This window comes from Oryctolagus cuniculus, chromosome 6, assembly GCF_964237555.1.
Source record: "Oryctolagus cuniculus chromosome 6, mOryCun1.1, whole genome shotgun sequence".
Classification (NCBI taxonomy): domain Eukaryota; kingdom Metazoa; phylum Chordata; class Mammalia; order Lagomorpha; family Leporidae; genus Oryctolagus; species Oryctolagus cuniculus.
This window is the reverse complement of record NC_091437.1, coordinates 100,000,784-100,023,410: the sequence shown is the minus strand read 5'-3', so window position 1 is coordinate 100,023,410 and position 22,627 is coordinate 100,000,784. Positions and strand designations below refer to the sequence as shown.

The following is a 22,627-nucleotide window of genomic DNA, read 5'->3' as shown; positions in this document are numbered from 1 at the left end:
CCACCTGAGGAATTCTAACTTCTAAGCAGATATATACTCAGGAAAAAAATAGTGGAAATTCGTTACAATTTGTCACATAGTTTATAGATGACAACAAAAGCTACAGCCTGCTATTGCTCCTTATTGATTATTTTTCCTAATAGATTATTTCAGGATGCCTCCTTTACCACTGCACAAGTCCAGTTACTGCTCCAGAGTTTGTTTCCAGGAAATTCTGGCCAAATCCAATGTCACAAAGACTTTCTCCTGCATTTTCTTCAAGAATCTTTAGTTTTAGCTTTTTAAAAAAAAAAAGATTTTTATATGTTTATTTGAGAGGTAGATTTACAGAAATGAGAGGGAGAGACAGAGAGAGAGGTCTTCCTTCCATTGGTTCACTCCCCAGATGGCCACAATGGCCAGAGCTGCACCACTCCAAAGCCAGGCCAAATGCTTCTTCCCAGTCTCCCACATGGATGCAGGGGCCCAAGGACTTGAGCCATCTTCTACTGCCTTCCCAGGCCATAGCAGAGAGCTGGATTGGAAGAAGAGCAGCCAGGACTCAAACCACCACCCACATGGGATGCCGGCGCCACAGGCAGAGGATTAACCCACTGCACCATGGCACCGGCCCCTAGTTTTAGCTTTTGCATTTACGTCTGTGATTTATTTTGAATCAGTGTTTGCATATTTATCATTTGGGGATCAAAGTCCTTTGTTGCCCATGGATATCAACTATCCCAGCATCACAAACTGAAAAACTATATCTTGCCACTTAGTTACCTTCTGTCATCGGCAAAAATAAATTCAGCACATATTTCAGTTGATGAGGGAAATTAAGTGCTATATTTTCAGAATCTGTGATGCATTTGCTGAGGAAAGCAATGGAAAGTGTTAGATTGCTAATTGTCAATTATCTAAAATAACAACATCAAATGTCATTGACATAGACAAGTTAAAGGAAAACATTAAGTAAAAGACTAACCAAGGGCCGGCGCCGTGGCTCAATAGGCTAATCCTCCACCTTGCGGCGCCGGCACACCGGGTTCTAGTCCCGGTTGGGGCGCCGAATTCTGTCCCGGTTGCCCCTCTTCCAGGCCAGCTCTCTGCTATGGCCAGGGAGTGCAGTGGAGGATGGCCCAGGTGCTTGGGCCCTGCACCCCATGGGAGACCAGGAAAAGCACCTGGCTCCTGGCTCCTGCCAGGATCAGCGCGGTGCGCCGGCTGCAGCGGCGGCCATTGGAGGGTGAACCAGCGGCAAAGGAAGACCTTTCTCTCTGTCTCTCTCTCTCACTGTCCACTCTGCCTGTCAAAAAAAAAAAAAAAAAAAAAAAAAAAAAGACTAACCAAATTGAGGAAACAATTACAGTGCTTGCAATAGAAAATTTGCAGTGAATAGATGGAGTGTAGATTCAGGAAAATTAACTAAGCCATAAAGACAAACTGTAAGGAAAACTCATCCTTCTCATATCAAAGAAACTTCTCTCAAACATGTTCACATATGGAAATTAAAAGTTAAAAACTGCATTTCAGATAATAGGTAAAATTTTGGTAGTTCCAATTGAAACCACAGCTGGCACAGAGCTACCATTAGGGCTACCGCTTGGTTAAATTGACTATAGTAATACAGTCATCCACCACAAACTATTGGGTTTTTCCATGTCTCAACAGGTAAAGCAAATGGAGAATGACCAACCCTGTATCCTTTAAGTCTTTGGTGGCAACACTAATGTCTGAAACTCCTCCTAGGATGTACAATGCATATTGTTTCTGATTTGCCATTTTGGCTTGTGGGATCAGTGAACACTTTTCCAATTTCAGTAACTTCTACTAGGCCCCTCCTACCACAATGGCTCTTACTCCAGAAGTTGGGAGGAAAACATGAGAGTTTCAGCTGCCCTCAGAACACCTTGGTAATTCCCTTTCCCCAGTGTACACAGACACCCTGAGAGTCAGACCAATGGGACCCCTGCCTTGGATTCCTCTGTGATCAACATTTAATGGAAGACCACTGAAACCTCCAACAAAAATCCTTGAAAGAGTCTGTAGGGCCAAGACATACCTTCAGAACCCAGCCTACCAGGTGCCAAGGTCTATGAAGTTCCCTTCCTAATTAGCCCTGAGCCCTTTTTCACAAACTGTGTTCAACATTTCCTAGGTCTTTCCTGTCCAGAGTGGATCATGCTACTGTGCATATCTGTAAGCCCAACGGGTGATCAGGATGAAGTCGCTTCTGCATATGTGTTCAGAGTTTAGAACTACAGATTAGGGTACAAGCATATGTGTGAAAGAGGTCCTCTGGTGGAGAGAGAAGAATAGTTATAGACCAGTTGCTTCCATTTGTTTTTTTTCTTTGTTTTGTAATGCAAGAGATAAAATTGGCTACAGTTTCTTTGGAGAAGCATTGAGGAAATTCCTGCCCAGTGCCCTTTATGTTAAAATTGCAATATCTTGCTCCAAAGACCATAGTCTGCCTTCAAGCAACAAACGCAGGCTCAGAATTTGTTTAGATCTGGAGACTGGGTGAAAGAACACAGTTTTTCAACAGTTGCTATCAAGATCAAGTTTTTCTGGTCATACAAAAGCAGTAACACCCTCATGGGCTGCCTATATATATTGCTCCCATGGGAATAATGTTCTATCAGCTATCACAAAAGATTCCTGTGGGTCAAAGTGCCCTGCCTATAACTATCTTTGCTCCTCATTTTGAAAGCCATGCATACCTTCCCTCTGTCACGTGCTGCCACATGGCCTCTGCTATCAGAGTCTTTTGGAATTGATACTAGTTTGATGACACAGTTTGATGGTAGTTATCTTCTACTGTCAACTCCAGCATACCCACCACCTCCCTTCACCAGTATGGCCCTTAGACTTGAGTGAGAAGTGTGGATCCCACACCCAAAAGGTGCCTGCACTTTAGACTGTTTCTCAAAATTCTGTGAGTACATCTCAGGTACCCAAGACAGGCCTGGGTCAGCAATTCCATCCAGAGAACCCTGAACTCAGACCAGGAGCTGCATGGGCTCTGGCCCCATTTGGATGCTCTCCACCCTTTTAACCTAAATGTAGGATCACCAGATGTCCTGAGGAATTCCTGGACATAAGACTGTCCTGGAGTACCAAGATTAGGTCCAGTTCCAGAAAGAGTGGCTTGGTAGGCAAATTACTCTCACTGACCAGTGCAGTTTTGTTTTTACATGATTGCATGAGATTGGTTTGCCAAAGTGGCATTATTGGTACATTGATTTTTGGTGACTCTCACTCATGTCAGACATAGCACAAGTTCAGGACAATGACCCACTAATGGTCACTCTTGGGCTTGAATCACATGTGTGAGCCTATTGCCTCTTGTACAAAACATACTTTTGAAGCTCACCTATATTAGTATACATATCAATTACTTATTCATTTTTGCTGTTGAATTGTATTCTACTGTATGAATATATGTTTGTTTATCCCATCATCTATGATAAAAATTTGGATGACTTCCAATTATGGGCTATTATTAAGTTGCTATAAACACATAAGCAAAAACCCTGCACATCAATGTAGAAATACGTTAGCACAGTTTGGAAAGATAAGTTGGTTACAAGTTCATGGATTTATTTCTGCAGTTTCTATTCTGCTCCACTGGTCTTTATGTCTATTTTTGTGCCAGTTCCATACAGTAACCCCATAGTATGTCTTGAAATCTGGTATTATATTAAACAAGTGTGGATTAAGATTCTTTTCAGGGGCTAGCACTGTGGTGTAGTGTGTTAGGCTGCTGCCTGTGGTGCTGACATCCCATATGGGCATCAGTTTTAGTCCCTGCTGCTCCACTTCCTATCCAGCTCCCTGCTTTGTTCTTATTGTTCAAGATTGCTTTGGCAATTCACGGTCTTTTGTGTCTCCATATGAATCTTAAGATTCTTTTTCTACTTTTGTGATAAATGTTACAGTTATTTTGATGGGGATTACACTGAGTCTGTAAGTTGCTTTGAATAGTATAGACATTTCAATAATACGAATTCTTCCAATTCATGAACATAGGAAATTTTTCCATTTGCAAGTCTTCTTCAATTTCTTTCATTAGTGTTCTGTAATTTTCATTATAGAGGTCTTTTACATCCTTGGTTAAATTTATCCCAAGACATTTAATTTTTTGTAGCTATGTGAATAGATTATTATTTCTTTCTCAGCATGATGATCATTCGTATATAAAAATGCTATTGATTTTTGTATGTTGATTTTGTATCCTGCAAATTTGCAGAATTCTCTTATCAGTTTCTTTTAAGATTTTTTATTTTTATTTATTTGAAAGACAGAGGTACAGAGGGAGGTACAGACAGAGAGAGAGGTCTTCCATCCAATGGTTCACTCCCCAGATGGCCACAACGGCCAGAGCTGCACCGATCTGGAGCCAGGAGCCAGGAGCTTCTTCCAAGTCCCCCACATGGGTGCAGGGGCCCAAGGACTGGGCCATCTTCTACTGCTATCCCAGGCCATAGCAGAGAGCTGTATTGGAAGAGGGGCAGCCGGGACTTGAACCGGAGCCCATATGGGCTGTTGGCACTTCAGGCCAGGGTGTTAACCTGCTGAGCCACAGCACCTGTCCCTATCAGTTATAGTAGACTCTTGGTTAGAGTCTTTTGCTTCCCCTATATATAGAATCATGTCATTTGCAAACAGGGATAATTTGACTTTTTCTTTTCCAATTTGTATATCCGTTGTTTTTATTTTTCTCTTCCCTAATGGCTCTAGATAAAACTTCCAGAACTACATTAAATTACAGTGGTGAGAATGCATATCCTTGTCTGGTTCCAGATATTAGTGGAAATGCTTCTGGCTTTTTCCTCATTCAATACTGTGTTGGCTGTGGGCTTGTCATAGTCTTTATTGGGTTGAGGTATGTTCCTTCTACATTTAATGTGTTTAAGGATTTTATCATGAAGTGGTGTATTTTATCAAACGTTTTCTCTGCATCTATTGAGATAATCGTATGAATTTATAATATTTTCTTATTCCCTTATGGCTTTTTCTTTTGATGCGGATGTTAGAATGTGTTGCTTAATTCCCAAATATTTGGAATTTTTCTGAATACTTTATCAAGTTTTAATATAGTTCTGCTGTGGTCATAGAATATACCTTGCCATCTTTGGAAATTTATTGAAATTTATTTTATGGCCTATCATATGTCTGATGAATATTCCATACACACTTCAAAAGAATCTTTTAAAATATTTATTTATTATTTATTATTTATTTGACAGTCAGAGTTAGAGAGATCTTCCATCCACTGGATCACTCCTCAAATGGCTGCAGTGACCAGGGCTGGGCCAGGCCAAAGAAGGGAGCCAGGAGCTTCTTCTGGTTCTCCCACATGGGTGGCAAGGGCCCAGGGACTTGAGCCATCGTCTGCTGCTTTCCCAGGCACATTAGCAGGGAGCTGGATAGGAAGTGGAGCAGCAGGGACTAAAACTGGTGCCCATATGGGATGTCAGCACCACAGGCAGCAGCCTAACACACTACACCACAGCGCTAGCCCCTGAAAAGAATCTTAATCCACACTTGTTTAATATAATGCTTTGTAAATGTCAATTCGCTTAAGGAGGTTGATAGTGTACTCTGATCTTCTATATTCAAACTGAATTTTTCCATTTGTTCTATTAATTACTGAGGATGTTCCAAAGATGTTTTCTATAATTCCTGTCAGGTTCTCCTATATAAATTTTGAAACTTTATTTTTTTATCTATAATACGGTTGTTTTGTCTTCTTAGTAAATGGTTTCTTTTGATATATAAATTTCCCTTGTTTATCTCTTTAACATACAGTCCAGTTTTTTAAAATAACTATAGCCACACCAACTTTCTTGCACTATTGTCTTGTACATCACTTTCCATATTTTCATATTCAGTATGTACATGTCTTTAAATCCCAAGTGTATCCCTTAGGGTTACCTGTGTTTTGCATCTTGTTACAATCTTAGGATATCTTTGAATAGAATATTTTATACTTCTTTGGTTTTTTTGCATTATATGGTCATTTCCCAGCTGCTGTAAGGTCAATCCTGTGAATTTTTCATTTCACGTTCACTACTTTTCTATTCTAGAATTTCCATTTTGTTTCCTTTAATAATTTTTATTCCTCTTGAGATTTTCTATCTGTTGATTTAATCAGACTGCATTTTCTATTAGCTTTCATGTACATATATTAGGTTACCTACTTTAAAGTCTGTGCTAAACCCAATATTTAATGTTTTTTTGTTTGGTTGGTTTTTTTTTTTTTTTTTTTTGGCAGGCAGAGTTAAACAATGAGAGAGACAGAGAGAAAGGTCTTCCTTCCATTGGTTCACCCTCTGAATGGCTGCTACAGCTGGCGCACTGCGCCGATTCGAAGCCAGGAGCCAGGTGCTTCCTCCTGGTCACCCATGCGGGTGCAGGAATCCAAGCCCTTGGGCCATCCTCCGCTGCCTTCCCAGGCCACAGCAGGGAGCTGGACTGGAAGAAGAGCAACCAGGACAGAATCCGGCACCCTGACCAGGACTAGAACCCGGAGCGCCGCCCAATATTTAATTGTGACATATCACACTGCTTCTATTTACTATGGTCCCATATCTTTGCTTGTGGAATAATTGTTTATTGTTCAATGAACATTGTTAGGGATACATGAGAGAGACTAATCATATTATCTTCCTCTGAAAAGTGTTTATTGTTCTCGTAGGCATTTTCTCTACTGGCTAGCCACCTTTAAATTATGCAGGTTTGTCTTTTTTCTTTGTATGAAGGACACTTGGAAGCCCAAGATGTTTCCCAAGCACACATAACTTGACAGGAATCAACTTCCAAAATACGTTTCCCCTGCAGATTTTGTCAGGACTTGGTTTTAGGCTTTGTTAGGGGGACTGGGGAGCAGTAGTGTCCAAATGGAGATGGTGTTCTCTCTAGGTAATATTTGGCAATATCTTAAGACATTTTAGATTGTCACACTGGAGTAGAATGCTCTACTGTCATCTACTGGGTAGAGACCAAGGATGCTGCTACAACACATAGAACAGCGCCACACAACAAAGAATCACCTGGTGTACATTATCAGTGATTGCAAGAGCAAAAAACCAATTTCAGGGGTCTGGCAGATAATTTGTATGGAGATGGTGAGCTATGCTTTCCAAGGAATAACAGACTTGCTTGCACTGGCTCCCACAGGCTATGCAAAATAGAGAATGTACTTTTTCATTAATAGGAAACAGTCATATCTAAGAAACAATTAACTTCTTGATGGTAAAATATTCTTTAATTTCACTTTGATCCCATAATCCCCTCTCGTTATCCAATTGCATTAGAACATCTTATGAACTAGCTGTGCACTGGCCTCTACAGATAAGGAATGAACATATTTGGTATTCCCAGATCATCAAAATAGCCACTGCCCAGCCACATGTCAGGCTAGTAATTAGCTGGGACATCCATCCAAATGCTGACTCAGGAGCATGGTCCTTACTTTTGCCTGGATGATTAGCAAGGTGATAATGAAACCCTTCACTGTCTGGAATGGACCTCCAATGAGTTTCAGCACTGCTTGATGCCAAGTATCTCTAGTAGCTTGTTCTCTGGTACACTGCACGTACTCTTGTTCTATAGTTGCTACTTCTTCATGGGAGGGTTTAGAACACCACATTGTATGGGAGTGAATGGAGCAATGAGAACCCGTGGCCATTTTTTCAGTGTAGTCGTTCAGTGTTAATAAATTTTAGCTCATTTCATTCTTAATGCAAACATTTTTTTATTTTGAGCACTAAACTTAAATGTGGAATCCCTGAAACCATATCACCATTATATTTTTATTATGATGTGTATTTGATGTTGTTTATGGGTAATTCTGCTAAGTATTATGTTTTTTTTTTAATTTTTTTTATTTTTTTTATTTTTTTGACAGGCAGAGTGGACAGTGAGAGAGAGAGACAGAGAGAAAGGTCTTCCTTTGCCGTTGGTTCACCCTCCAATGGCCGCCGCGGCTGGCGCGCTGCGGCCGGCGCACCGCGCTGATCCGATGGCAGGAGCCAGGAGCCAGGTGCTTTTCCTGGTCTCCCATGGGGTGCAGGGCCCAAGCACCTGGGCCATCCTCCACTGCACTCCCTGGCCACAGCAGAGGGCTGGCCTGGAAGAGGGGCAACCGGGACAGAATCCGGCGCCCCGACCTGGACTAGAACCCGGTGTGCCGGCGCCGCTAGGCGGAGGATTAGCCTAATGAGCCGCGGCGCCGGCCCAGTATTATGTTCTTAAATCCAAAAGATAGCTTGATCTGATGGCACAAAAGCTGTATTTATCCATGCTGTCCACATGCCTGAAAAGTGACTTATCGATAGGAATTCATTTGTACATTTGAATCAGAATATTGCTATTGGCATGGAGACCCTACCCTCTCATTTTGTATCACTAGCATCTTCATATTTTAACCATACTACTGGCTTCTTCAACTAAAGGAATTCAATGACAGCATGTTATAACCAAGGAGTCAAAATCCAAGCAATGAATAAACAATTGCAGACAAAAATACTTAAAAACTTCCCAAAGTTTTATCACAAGATGCTGTGGATGAGATACACCACCAAACCTGAATCGAAGAGTCTGTCAAGGCCTACCATGTTTGTTTGGCCTCAAGCTCTACATGGCCATGTACCACAGAGCCTGCTCTAACCCAGTATCTTGTCATCCATGTGTCAGTCCTTCCCCCCTCCCAACACAAAATCCTAGCTTCCACTCAGAGGAAAGTGACAAAGGATTTTGCTTTATCAGTACACTGCTTTGACAGTTCTTGGAATTCATTCTAATCCTCTCTGTCCATTTTTGTAATTAATACACAATTAAAACGATTATCCTCATATTAAAAATTACAGTTTCTCACCTGGTTTAGGATCTACTACCATACATACCAAAACACAACTGTTCTGGTGTATTAGAAAATCAAGACACTCTGATATGACTAAGTAGAGATAACAAAACAAAAGGGCCAATCAACATTTAGCATAAATGATTTAAAAGGATAGCTAAGTACTGATTTATTCATCCCATTGACATTTTTTCTTTGCTGAGTAGACCTCTGTTATATAGTCACTTCCCTTTCCATTCGTATTTGCCTTTTAGTTTTATTTGTAAACTCAGTAATGACATGGTTAGGTAGGCTTCCATTTAATTTACTTTATTCAGGGTAAAACAAAAATAGTACTCAACTTCTATGTGATGATGAGAATAATAATCAAGCTTACCAAGGCTGGAAATGTGGGTTGTAATTAGGATACTTAATAAAAAGAAGAGAATTAGTTATGTCAAAAATATATATAAATATGATGAATAATATTTGAAACCCAGCAAACACATAATGAAGCCATTTTGCAAACTATTTATCATTTCCATGCTCTTACCTGTTAGACAACTGGCTGCATGACCAGTATCAATATGTTATTCCTTAAGCTGATATTCTTTTAAACACAAAATTGTATAAATCAGATTATGAATTATGAGTCATTTTTAATTTTTTAAATTTATTTATCTAAGAGAGAGAAAGAGAGGTCTTCCATCAGCTAGTTCACTCCCCAAATCCCTGCAACAGCCAGGGCTGGGCCAGGCCAAAGCCAGGAACCTGGAACTCATACAGGTCTCCCATGTGAGTGGCAGGAACCAACTACTTGGGCCATTATCTCCAGCCTCCCAGGGTGTGCATTAGCAAAAAACTGGAATGGAGGCAGAGCTGGGACTCAAACCCAGGCACTATGATATGGGATGCAGGAATCTCAACTAGCAACTTAACGACTTCATCAAATGCCCGCCACAGTCAGTAATTTTTATAAAGAAAATACAGCATCCTATAGCTAAATAACTTAAGTACCAAACCTCTGCTTCTTTTGCCTTTTCTGATTACCAAGTGATGCTTTGATTTCAAAGGAATAAATCCCAAAATGATTAAAAAATGAATACTTTGTTTTAGGTTCATATTTATTTTCCAATTACTTTTATTGATCTTACAGGCAGAACAGTATATTGATCTATTACACACAACAACACTAAAAATCTACAACTTGGTGTCAGTAGGAATAGCTATTAAAAAATGAGCAAGCAGTTTGCAACTATATGCGATTAAGGAAAATGGATTCAAAAGGCTTATAACTGCAATAATAGTAAAGCAGTAGTTCTGTATTGACATAAATAGTGACCATAATTTTAGGAACTCGGGAATTTTCTACTTATGATATTTACACAAACTTTGGAAACTGAGTCATACATTAGCTAACCATCTATGATCATGAAGAACAAAATACACTGAAGTGCCTATGTAGTTAATAGTGTAACTAATAGTGTAACTCTAGCTTAACATTGTGTGGTACTGTTCTCACTTCTGTAATGTTAGAAATCAATATTACATTTGCCTCAAGCTTTTTTTTGCAGAAAAATGACCTGATAAGATGCCCTCATTTCAAAAACTAAGGCCATTAATTGTTATCTTCATGTGAAACATTTACATTTCAGGAGGCTCACTGAACCTTAAAAAAAAAAAAAGCAAGTCCAATAGTAGGCTCCTGTGTGAACAGCGACATCTAGTGGTTTATATCAGTAAACATTTTTTAAAGCATAACCTCAAAACATTATCTGTGAAACAAATGAAAAGGGCTTGATGCATCATTTGGAATAGTGACCCAAGCATATTTTCAATTGAATAATATATTTATAAAACTTGCTAGTAGATCCCTGTTTTTTAGTAACAATATAAACTGCAGGAAAAAAAACTAACATGAGGCTTCTGATTTTTGTTCTAACAACCCTTTCACAGGTAACTTTTGGTGTCTATTTTCATGAAAATCCAATGTTGATTTCTTCACGCCTCAGTTCTTGTTTGTAGGAGTGACAGAATTCGGAAACACCATGAGCTACTAAATAAGCAAATCCAGAGCTCTTCTATGAATACATGGCTTGGATGGCCCAGCAACAGATTCCAACACTCTGATGATATGCTGATGTATAAAAATAAAACATCATAAAATTCCAAGTCAATCAACTACTTGACTGAGTTTACTGTGAAGGTGATGTTCGTTTTCTGTAAACAAAGCACATCTAGTTCATTACAATTTTCTTACACTGTTGGATTATGAGATGGAATCACAGAATTGCAATGGAATTCTAAAACTATTTTACCATCAAAAAGTCTGTTTCCTAGGTATGACTGGTTCCTGTTCATCTCTGGCTATCTTGCATGGCCCATTGGAGACAATACGAGCAAGTCCATTATTCACTGGAAACCTTAGCCCATCACCTCCACACAAATTACCTGCCAGGCCCCTGAAACTGCTCCCAAGGCCTGTTACCATGAGAGTCTTTTCCTGAGCACAAACCACATGTCACAGTTCCATGGTTTTCATGGGAAACACTGGGCCTGCCCCTTCTGGGTAGACTGAGGTACACCCCACAATGCCTGGATACACATGAATGAATACAGATGGGCATCGCAGTCCTTTCTTTTCATCTCCTCTAAACTAAATGTCAAGGCTAAGATGAGACCTTTCTCTTTCTCTTCAACCTCTTAAGGCATTGTTGATCCCAAACAAATGCAAGTCCTATATAATGGTTTTTGTGTTACTGCACCAACCTCTCTAAATGAATAAAAAGCACATTTGGTACTGCCAGAGCATCAAAATGTCCACTGCTCAGCCATATGCCTTCTAGTGATCAGCTGGAAGGATTCATCTAAATGCTATTCATGTGCATGGGGATGGCTGTAGTGGCCAAGCCCCCAGAATGGGACGAGAGGATCTGCAGGAATTTCTCATGGTACCACTGAATTGGGAACCATGAAAAATCATCCTCACATCTCTAAAGACTTTCATGTAAATGCTAGGCAGATACGTTTCAGGAGAAATTTCATGTCCAAGTATGTGAACATTTAATTTGGTTTAAAAAAATGAACGTGTTTCACAAACATTTAAAATTAAAATTGAGGTCAAAAGAAATGCTACTTATAGAAAGCCTGAGGTTCTCTCTAGCCTACTACCCATGTTAGCTCCCTTGCCAACTCCTCCTTAGATTTCTCCATTATAGGCATGGATGTTGGACAGTAGCTACAACAATTTCCAAAGGTACAGGCAGCTAAGAGTGAACTGGAGGCATCTGGGGGCTACAATCTAGTGCTCTCCCTTATAGGGACTTCATTCAGTTTTCTTTCTCCCTTTGCCTTCCTCATTTCTGCCTGAAGTGAGCAGTGGTAGGAAGAAGCAATGCTGTGCCTTCTTGCTGTTGGAAACCCTGTGCTTTGTCTTGGAGACGACTTGTGAATTCTAAAGGAGACTGCTAACTACTTAACATTGAGCAACACATCCAGATGGTCTCTATTGAAGAGCTATGGGCAACCACAGCTTATGGCTTCTCTCTGCTCATAATAATAACCTTCTGCCAAAAGATAATTCAGAACCTAAACTGGCAGTATGAGTTAGAAGTCTTATTCTCTACTGGTCATCATTTACGTACCTTGACCTTGCATGTACTATTTAGGAATTGATTAGTTCAGGTTTGCAAATAAGAGATCTCAGTTATCAGCCCACAAGAACATTCTCAGAACCTTTTCTCACCACATAAACTACCCAAAGAGTAAAGAAAAGTATGCTTTTTTACGAGTTGCCCAGGATGACTCTTCACTGGGTCTGGAAGAGTGCACAGGATCTAGCTGAATGGCTGGGTAGGTTACCACCACCAGACCCCAAGAAGCTTAGAAATAACTTGGTCTGGGTCGAAGTGTGAATATCATGCTCCCAAGTCTCTTTCTGAAAAGCATAAAAGCAAAATATCCCATTCCTGCAAGCAAACCAACCACAAGGGTGGTGCCAAGAACTTTTGGGGCCCTTTTCTTGGCCACCCGGAATGCTGTTGGCAGCACTGCAGAGATTAGTATATTGTTGACATGTCCTAGAACCTTGTTAAATGTTTTTCTCTTCAAGACACGCTCATAATAGGTTTCCAAGTTGGGTCGCTTTCCGTTTCCCCAGTTTCTCCTTGCAAACCCCAGGAACTTCAGTCGATGCAATGTGACAGCAAGTGAGACATCTGCCAGGGTGAAGGATTCTCCACAGAGCCAAGGCTGGTGGCCCTCTTCTAATCAGAGAGAGAGAAAGAGAGTCAGGGGCAAGCACCAAATGGATAGATTCCAGTGGGTATCTATGGATTCAGACTTATGAGCAGATGTAAGTAGAGCATAAATTAAAGGTCATGGTCCATTTTCTTGACAATTACACTCAGCAAGAAATTTTATGCATAAAAAATAAACTATGCAAATCTGTCTGAAGCTAAGGGAGACTAGCATGACACCTATCAGACACCCAAGTGCATCTGTGAAATTGGAACCACTTGAGCTCAAAGCCTATCTCTATCATTTCACAAAAGACTCTGAGGCTGAGAGCCCCTAAGCAAGAGAAGTTAACAGAGCCTTTTGGTTTAGAAAAACAGCAGGTGTGTATAAGGAAAATCCCTAAAGTTGGGCCTGAAATGTCACTCAAGAGATTATTTCTCTTAGTGCCTTCTCTAAAGCAGAAGGGAGTCCCTATTGTGAAGCAAATCTCAGGGAATACGTCTTCCACCCTGTTGTCAATTAGAGCAAGGCAACGGTCTACATGTTTATACCTGGTGAGAGCTTCACCCTGAAGTTAGTTCACAGGTACAATACATGGGTGCATCAGCCTCTATTTTATACTGGGCTTTTATGAGTTCAACATCGCTGTTGTTATTGAAATGAAAACTCATGAGTAGTGACAGTATAAAATAAATTACAGATCTTTTTTGGCAAGACCTAAGAAATGTTCCCATAAATACCCCTGATGTTGAAAAAAAAAAAAAAAAGACAAATCAGAACCCACCTGGGGTTTCTTCATTTCTTCTTTGCAACTCAGTTTCAACTTGATCCAAGACTTTCTCCAGCTCATCAAGAATTTTTTTCAAATATTTGACATTGTCGTGATCAAGCAGCTTTGACTAATTAATAACCAAAAAATGGGTTATTCATGCCTATTTTATGTAAGTAAACCTATGTAGAGCAAAATAAACACAAGCTATTACATCTTACATCCATACCTGCCCCAGAAGCAGACCCAAAACTCACAGGCAACACTCACGAGACCAGATGATCAGGGAGGGGAAAGGCTGTGAAGAGCAGAAGAAACTCCTCTGGTGCCCAACTTCAGTAGCCTCACATGAATGCATGAGTAACTGAAGGGCTAGGAACGAAGACGCAGTGTGGATGCAGTGTGTTAGCGCTGAGTGGAGAGTCAGGGAAGTGAGAGTGTGAGTGTGTGTAGGCATTTCTTTTGAGGCACTCATTTAGTAACAATAGGATCAAAGGTGCAAGTCAGACAGAGGGTTACGGTATTGCCATTTGCTGTATTTTTAACATGGAAGAAGCTTCCATGTGTTGTTGGGCCAAGGAGAGCGAATCAACAGAAAGAGAAAGGCTGACCATCAGCTTAGTTCCAACATTTGCATCTACTCTCTGCAATCGTGTACAGCCTGCTCATTCAGGACCTCGTCCCATCTGGCTGATCTCTGGCAACTGCTCCAACTGTAGTCAGGGTTTCATTTAAAGGCCGTCTGTCTTCACGTTCCAACACACCCATCGGCCTTATTGCTCCTGACAAGGGTACACAGCAAGTCCATGCAAACCGTGGGGGCACATGGGTCTGCCTAGGACTTAAAGTGCTCAAATATCTGAAAGGACATGTTCCTAACATGCTTTATTAACTGTTTTTACATTTCATAACCTTCCATGGCAAGTGGCATGCTCCTTATCTGCCCTTTTAGCAATTTTCATTAAGGTCTGAGTAGCAAACATAATAAACAAAATTCTTCCTAAAAAGTGGACCATGAGCCACAGATAACATGTGTACCTGTGATATTTAAAAGCAGGAGCTGTGGAAACAGTGGTACTTTTCAAACAGAAGACTATTTACTACAAACTGTAAGTGTCAGTTGGAGACAGCCTGGTTCACTTACTTTCAGTCGCTTCTGCTTGGCAATGTATGCCTCTTGTAAGTCTGGGTTTTCTTCAGCAAGTTTCTTCAGCTCAGACTCTGTGTTACCAATTTGACCTAATAACAAGAACATTTTTCAAATAGAAAGTTAGCTGCTCCCTTCTGTACAGAAGCCAGGAGAGGCAGGGAAGCTCGACAGTCAGAGCATGAGTGCCCCAGCGCGTGCCCTGGCTCCCCCTCAGACTTACCCCTCTGTGCCTCAGTTTCCTGTGTTTAAAATGGAGCTGTAAGAATATCTGTCACAAAGACAAGGTGTAAGAATATGTGTCACAAAGACAGGGACTAAATGAGAAGCTCCATGGAAGGCACTTAAAGCAAAGCCCAGCACACCCTTGTGCTCAGTGCAAGGGAGTCGTTCCACCTTTCAAGTTTTCCATAATGAACTTCTCTATATAAAGGAAATGAAAAAGCCTTATTTTTAAGAAATATATATTAATTATATGTGATAGAATTATAGTCAGAACATTGGTTTTGAGTCATAGAGTGAGTACTTAGGAAAAAAAAGAAGAGCGCCAAGAGGAAGGAGAGAAGCACAAAGAGACGGCCGGGGAGAGGAGACGGCCGGGGAGAGGAGACGGCCGGGGAGAGGAGACGGAAGGGAAGGGGAGGGGAGGGGAGGGGAGGGGAGGGGAGGGGAGGGGAGGGGAGGGAAGGGAAGGGAAGGGAAACGAGGAAGAAGAAGAAAGGAGGGGATGGAAAGGGAGAGGAAAGAGAAGCAGTAAAGAAAGGAAGAAAATTAACTTGAGTACAATGATACAGATAAGGTATGATGTAAGATGTAAAACAGTTTCTGGCTTTCAAAGGCCTGGGTTTGAGGGTCCTGGTCAAACAGCCCAGAGTCCGAGCTCTGTCACCCTCCGTGCCTTTCCTATCCCTAGGCACCTGTGCTATGGAGCACACCTCCTTCTGTGCCACATTTTACACACACTGATGCTATTTTAGTCTCCTAAAGGAGAAAGAATACTGGCGATCACAACTCTACCACAGTAAATCTCCAAATCTGAATGGAGAGTACAGGTTTGACACCCCATGGGCCAGCTCCTTCATAATGAAAGGACCAGACAGTGGTCCTTAATCCTAGGCAATTGCCAGCTGTTCTCATTTGCATTTAATGTGTGCCCAAGAGTACATTATATTACTTACATTTCCAAAGGCCACTCTTCCAAGTCTTATCAAAGCCAAAAACTAACAAATCAGGTCGTGAAGACAGTAAATGTCTGGCTGAATACCTAAGTTGCAAGTTATCCTCACTAGTTTATGGACCCATCAATAATTTGCAGGTCCATAAAGCAAACACAGCAACCCTGTGCCCAATCTTCTCTCAGTGGTCATGAGACATCTTAGGTCTCAAAGAGCAATGAAAGCAAACTTCAAAAAAAAAAAAAAAAAAGAAGGAAGGAAGGAAGAGAGGGAAAGAGGGAGGGAGGAAGGAAAGAACTCAGAATCCCAAAGACAAGATCTTTACATACTGCGAATCCTTGTAGTTGCATAAGCTGGGATCATGGAGTCCACAGTGAGCTCAGGATGTAAAATGCAACCATGAGTGTAGGCATCCATTGGCAAAGAGTCAAGCAGCTCTCGGTAATGTTGTACCCTTGGGTAATACATGCTTCCTTTCTCAGGCATTAATCGAGGTGTTCTCTCTAAAATACACACACAAACACATACATAAACATTGAAGAAAAAGTCACAAACAAGATGCTACATTGTTACATCCCAAAGCACAAAAAAAAAAATCTCTAACCTTCTCATTAACATTTCAACATTATATCAGTACATTTAAAAGATGACCATGTCATCTCATCCTAGACATTCCCTGAAATAACCTAACGCACCAGACCAGACCCCAAACCATAATCACACTGGCTTCTTCTCTCTTCTCCAGCTTGCAAACTGCTACTCATCCCTCAAAGTCTGACTATGTATGTCACTTCCTCCATGAAGTAGTCCCTGACTTCCTACAGGTACCAACAGCTGGCTGGCTCCAGGTGCCTTCCTACATGTGCCCATAATTCATTGTACAAATGATGTTATAGCCCTTACCACACTGTAACTAGTTGTCTGTGTCTTTGTGCCCTGTGGACATCTGCAGGACAAGGAAGTTACAATTCAGGATCTAGCACAATTCTTCACACATTTTAAATGTTCAATAAAAACTTGGCTAAGTGAATGAAGACTCATTATAGAAGATAATCAGGACCTATTCTTGCCTAGGTACCAACCAACACAAGAGTGGCCCTACTGTTACTATAAAAATGTAGAATGAGTCTGTAGAGGGAAGGCCTTTGCTTAAATACCACAACTGCGTTTTCCCTAGGAATTTCTAAGAATTTATCTATGAAAAGTGGGTTCTACATAAATCTTCATTTGCTAGCTACAATCTACACTATAGATTTCTTGAGAGTAAGAACCACATATTGTTCTCTGTCCAATCCCTGTGCCTAGTACAATGTCTGACACAGATCAGGTGTTCAATAAATTATAATTAATGTGTAAATCCCCAGATTTCTAGGAATTGTAGAATATTTGGTCTGGAGGAGCTCAGCAGTAGCACACTGAGATACAGAGGCTAAGCAGTTCTCCCACAATCCCACAGCTAATTAGAGGCATACAAAGAACTGAAGTCCTCCGACTGTTAATGTAATGTTCTATACCATGACACCATAGCATCTTCTAAGGGTTTACATTTCAGAGACTAAACCAAAAAGAATAAAAGTGAAGTATGTGACCCACACGTCAGGACTACATCTATTCAGGGTCATCTCCCACCTCTAGCTCTCAAACCACCCCAGATGAATGCCAACTGGCTCATTCAAACTAAGGAAAGAACAGCCTCAATTTTCTTTATTCATTTTGTCCTTACTCTGGGTGATTTATTTAATTTAGTACCCTTTTAGGCATGCCACACTCATTCATAAACACTGACAGTTCAGAGTTAGTTGTCATCAACAGAACATTTCAGAAAAGATCCCATCATGCCAGACCAAGCAGAACAATAAGCTTTTTGAGTCAACAAGATATTTCTGACTCTCAGAAGAAGAAAGACGGATTACTCCTTAAACCAGTGGGCAAATGTCTGCTTCCCTGCAGGAAAGTCTAATTCCAGAAGCTTCATGAGAATAACCAACAATCCTGCTCATTCATGCTTCATCACTGACCCATGTGGAAAGGAGACAAGTAGGTCACCTAGGTCACAACCACTCTCATACAGCTTACAGTTAGCTCCTCCTCTTCAGAACCCCACAGATATCTCCAGAACTGCAACCAATGCATGGTAGACATTTCCATGACGTCAACATACTGGAAGCCTGGACATTCTAAGGAGTTCCTTGTGTGGGCCACCAGCCCTTCTCAGAATAATCATATTGTCAAATTCACAAAATATAAAACAGATTGCAAAGGAAATTGATTCTATTAAAATATAGTCTTCAAAATAATTTTCAATTATGAAATACCAGTACCTCTTTATTAACACTAACAAGATAACAGCAGTAAATCTAACAATCACCATAATTTCAAGGTATTATGACATCTGCAATAATTTAATACACCATGAACCTATTTGTAATTTCTGTTAGTACTAAAGTCACAGTCACTGCTGGTATTGCCATGGATGATATTTATAGTGGCAACGGAAGGAAATGACAGCTTTCTATTAGAAAATAGTGAAAATAAAGATACAATTGCTCACCATCTGGGATCTCAAGCCTCCTGATTTTTATTCATAGACTTCCAAGGGCAGCTATTCTCAAAATGAGATCTGGAAATCCTTGGGTTTCCCCAAGATACTGTTAGGGGACCCACAAAATCAAGGATATTTTTACATTAATACTAAGATGTCAATTACTGTTTTACTTTTATCCTCTCTCAATGTATGGCCGAGTTCTCCAGAGGCTACCCTGAAGCTAATGCAATGAGTGCTTGAATATTCTAGTGTCTTAAATTTTTTCTGTTTTAATTTCCAAATGGTAAATATTGATAGGTAGGACCACCCACATAAACAAAAACTCCTGGATGTCCTCAATTTTTAAGACAGTGGGTCCAGAGACCAAAAGTTTAAGAACCACCACTTTGGGGACCCAAGAACTTCAGGTTAATAACCAAAGTGGTACAATATTTTCAAATGGTACAGTATTTTCAGTTCCCAGGTAGTTGAATTCATGGCTATCGACTCCAGCTGCTTCCTGATGCCAGGCAGGCCCTGAGTCTTTCTCCAACACAGCATACCACTTCCTTCCTGGGAAAGTAGTGAGAGCAGGAAAAACAATGTCTCATTGCTTTCTGGGGAAGTTTCACTGGGCCAAAACTGAATTCTTCAAAGGAGAACAAATGTTCTTCAATCCATTGTGCTATTACACAGAAAAACACTCTGTCAAACAAAGCATGAGGTCTTCTCTGAACCCAAGTTCTCATCCTATTTCTCACTGTTCTCTCCTTGCATGCTTCAAGGAAGTGCTATCATCACACAGGCATTGTGCTGCCACGTTCCTCTTCACACCAGACACAGCGGTGTCCTGCCTCTGGAAACAGATTTGCTAAAGTCAAGGAGGAATCTCCTCTGAGTTGCAAAGGAGATCCTACCTTATCATTTCCAATCTTTCCATATGGCATCTTTGTTATGACACAGAGAGGAGAATCATTTCACAGTGTTCTACCTCAATCAGGAGTGGGAAAGCAGTACTAAGGCACACAGGGGCAGGACCAGGAAGCAGGGGAGTTTTAAAAAGCAAGCCATGAGAGGAAGCATTGGAGAATGGATTGCAGTAGTGGAAACCAGGCTTGGTGACTAATCTGGAAGAAAAAATAATTATCAATAAATAAGCTGCCCTAAGACCTGACTTCCTGGAAGATTTGCATAGGAGATACAAGAGGTAGTGCATTGCACATAAATTTAGGTAGCAAATTGGAAAGAGGCAAATAAATACAAAACAGAAAATGTGATAAACCGCAAAGAAACCAACAATAGTGAGCAAGAAAAACAGGAACAATAAAAGCACTGTGCAGCCAGTTACGGGGAACGAATGGCCCCATACATTCTCAAGTCTGTAATGCTGAGTAGAATAACAATGGCTCTCAGCCACTTTAAAAAATAAATGAACAACATTTGATTTCCCCCAGAGCAAAAACTAAAATGGAATTAGGGACCTAAAGGCATGAGCTTTCAGTATTTTATGCATCCACTGCTCTGCTCTCCTACAATGCCTAGTGATGAGATAAAGGAGGCTAAGGTATTATGCCTTGTTTTCAAGAAAGATCACCACTACCACCAAAGTCAATTTACATAACTTATTATTCCTTTATTAGTTTAATCAAAACAGGTTCAACTTCATTTCTATTTTTCTGCAGTTTTTTTACTTAAAAATTTTAACGGAACAATCATACGTATTTATGGAGTACTACGTGATCTTTCATTCTATAATGTTCAATCAGGGTAAATATATTTACTCTTTCAAGCATTTACATTTCCTTATAGTTAAGCCATCCGAAAATTCTATCTTCTTGCTTTTTCTAATTTTACTTAGAGTATAGCAATAGCGTATCAGATAATACCCATAATATAGCTAGAAAATATTCTAACTTTCAACTACTCATACAGCAGGCTGTGCACAGGTAGAATAATAATGTTAAGTAATTAAGTTAGGATCTTAAGCAAAAGATAGAATTACAAACTGACTACAACTCAAGGCTATCATAGTTTTGATATCAGAAAAGTAAAATCGAAATACAGCTGAGAAAAATACATGATATCAGATTAAATCAACTCACTTTCTGCCCCAGGATTTTCTGAGACAGAGAAAAATTTACAGCACTGTTATCAATTAAATGTGGGCATTCTGTGTTAAATGTTCAGTTTAACTGGTATCATATTAAAGACCTTTTAACAGAAACATTAAAATGGGAGGGGGCAGAAATTCCTTTATCAGACAGTTCCAATGGTTTGATGCATACAATATAGAACTAGGGCCTCTGTATTTTAATACCACCACCTATGACAAATCACAGAGTAAAAAAAAAAAAAAAAAAAAAAAAAAGTTTACCAAGATGCAATCATCAGTGTCATTTTCCTATCTATATACTATATTTTCTCCACACTCAGTACTAATCAGCATTTTCAGTAGCTGTGCTAGAAGGCTTATGAAATCTTTTCATCTATATATAAGAGTTTCATTGATAGACAAAATTATTCTATAAACCTTAACAGTAACTATCAATCCTTTAAATGAAAACTGTATTTTCAGTGTAATAATGAATTCAAAATTAATGTTCTTTTTAAAATGTTATACATGTTTCAATATATATTGATAAAATTGAAATGACATTTCATAATCAGACATGATTTTAATACATGAGTTAGGGAATTATTATAATGTTTTTTAAATTCTGTTTCCTAATACTTAAAAATTATATATAAAGATATAAGACATTATTTTCAGATAACTATTATATTTTAAAATATCAAAATATTCACCATATGGTTATAACAGTTATTTGGCAGTAATAAATATCACATGTTCCAGTATTTTATAGTTCTTTCATACTATATATTTAATATCTTTTTTTTTTTTTACTTTTATTTAATGAATATACGATTCCAAAGTACGAATAATGGATTACTATGGCTTCCCCCCCATACCGTCCCTCCCACCCACAACCCTCCCCTTTCCCACTCCCTCTCCCCTTCCATTCACATCAAGATTCATTTTCGATTATCTTAATATACAGAAGATCAGCTTAGTATACATTAAGTAAGGAATTCAACAGTTTGCTCCCACACAGAAACATAAAGTGAAAAATAATAGATGATTTTTTTTAATGATGATGAAATCAGATCAGACCTATTGTCATGTTTAATCCCAGTGAGAGTCAAGTTGGGAGTTGATAGTTTCTTTTCTTTTCTTTTTTTTTTTTTTTTACAGAGGATCAGTTTAGTATGCATTAAGTAAAGATTTCAACAGTTTGCACCCCCATAGAAACACAAAGTGAAATATATTATTTGAGTACTTGTTATAGCATTAAATCTCAATGCACAGCACATTAAGGACAGAGATCCTACATGAGGAGTAAGTGCACAGTGACTCCTGTTGTTGACTTTACCAATTGACACTCCTGTCTATGGCATCAGTAATCTCCCTATGCTCCAGTCATGAGTTTCCAAGGCTATGGAAGCCCTCTGAGTTCTCCGACTCTTATCTTGTTTAGACAAGGTCATAGTCAAAGTGGAGGTTCTCTCCTCCCTTCAGAGAAAGGTACCTCCTTCTTTGAAGACCTGTTCTTTCCACTGAGATCTCACTCACAGAGATCTTTTGCCAGAGTGTCTTGGCTTTCCATGCCTGAAATACTCTCATGGGCTTTTCAGCCAGATCTGAATGCCTTTAGGGCTGATTCTGAGGCCAGAGTGCTATTTAGGACATCTGCCATTCTATGAGTCTGCTGAGTATCTCACTTCCCATGTTGGATCACTCTCCCCTTTATTTATTCTATCGGTTAGTGTTAGCAGGTACTAGACTTGCTTATGTGCTCCCTTTGACTCTTAGTCCTTTCATTATGATCAATTGCGAACTGAAATTGATCACTTGGACTAGTGAGATGGCATTGGTACATGCCACCTT

The 22,627-nt window shown here is 39.9% G+C and overlaps 1 protein-coding gene across 3 annotated transcripts in view; it reads right to left on the bottom strand.

The window, feature by feature from the left end:
- Positions 1 to 9,933: 9,933 nt before the first annotated feature.
- GDAP1 (ganglioside induced differentiation associated protein 1) overlaps positions 9,934 to 22,627 on the bottom strand; it is a 70,100-nt gene continuing 57,406 nt past the window's right edge. For all 3 annotated transcript variants that reach the window (XM_051843847.2, XM_070075240.1, XM_002710643.5), the window contains 4 exons: positions 16,487 to 16,660; positions 14,980 to 15,074; positions 13,851 to 13,965; positions 9,934 to 13,092 (listed from right to left, as the gene is read on the bottom strand). In XM_051843847.2, the coding sequence (XP_051699807.1) occupies positions 12,710 to 13,092; positions 13,851 to 13,965; positions 14,980 to 15,074; positions 16,487 to 16,643 (750 nt within the window). In that variant the 5' untranslated portion in view covers positions 16,644 to 16,660 and the 3' untranslated portion in view covers positions 9,934 to 12,709. The remainder of the gene's footprint in view (positions 13,093 to 13,850; positions 13,966 to 14,979; positions 15,075 to 16,486; positions 16,661 to 22,627) is intronic.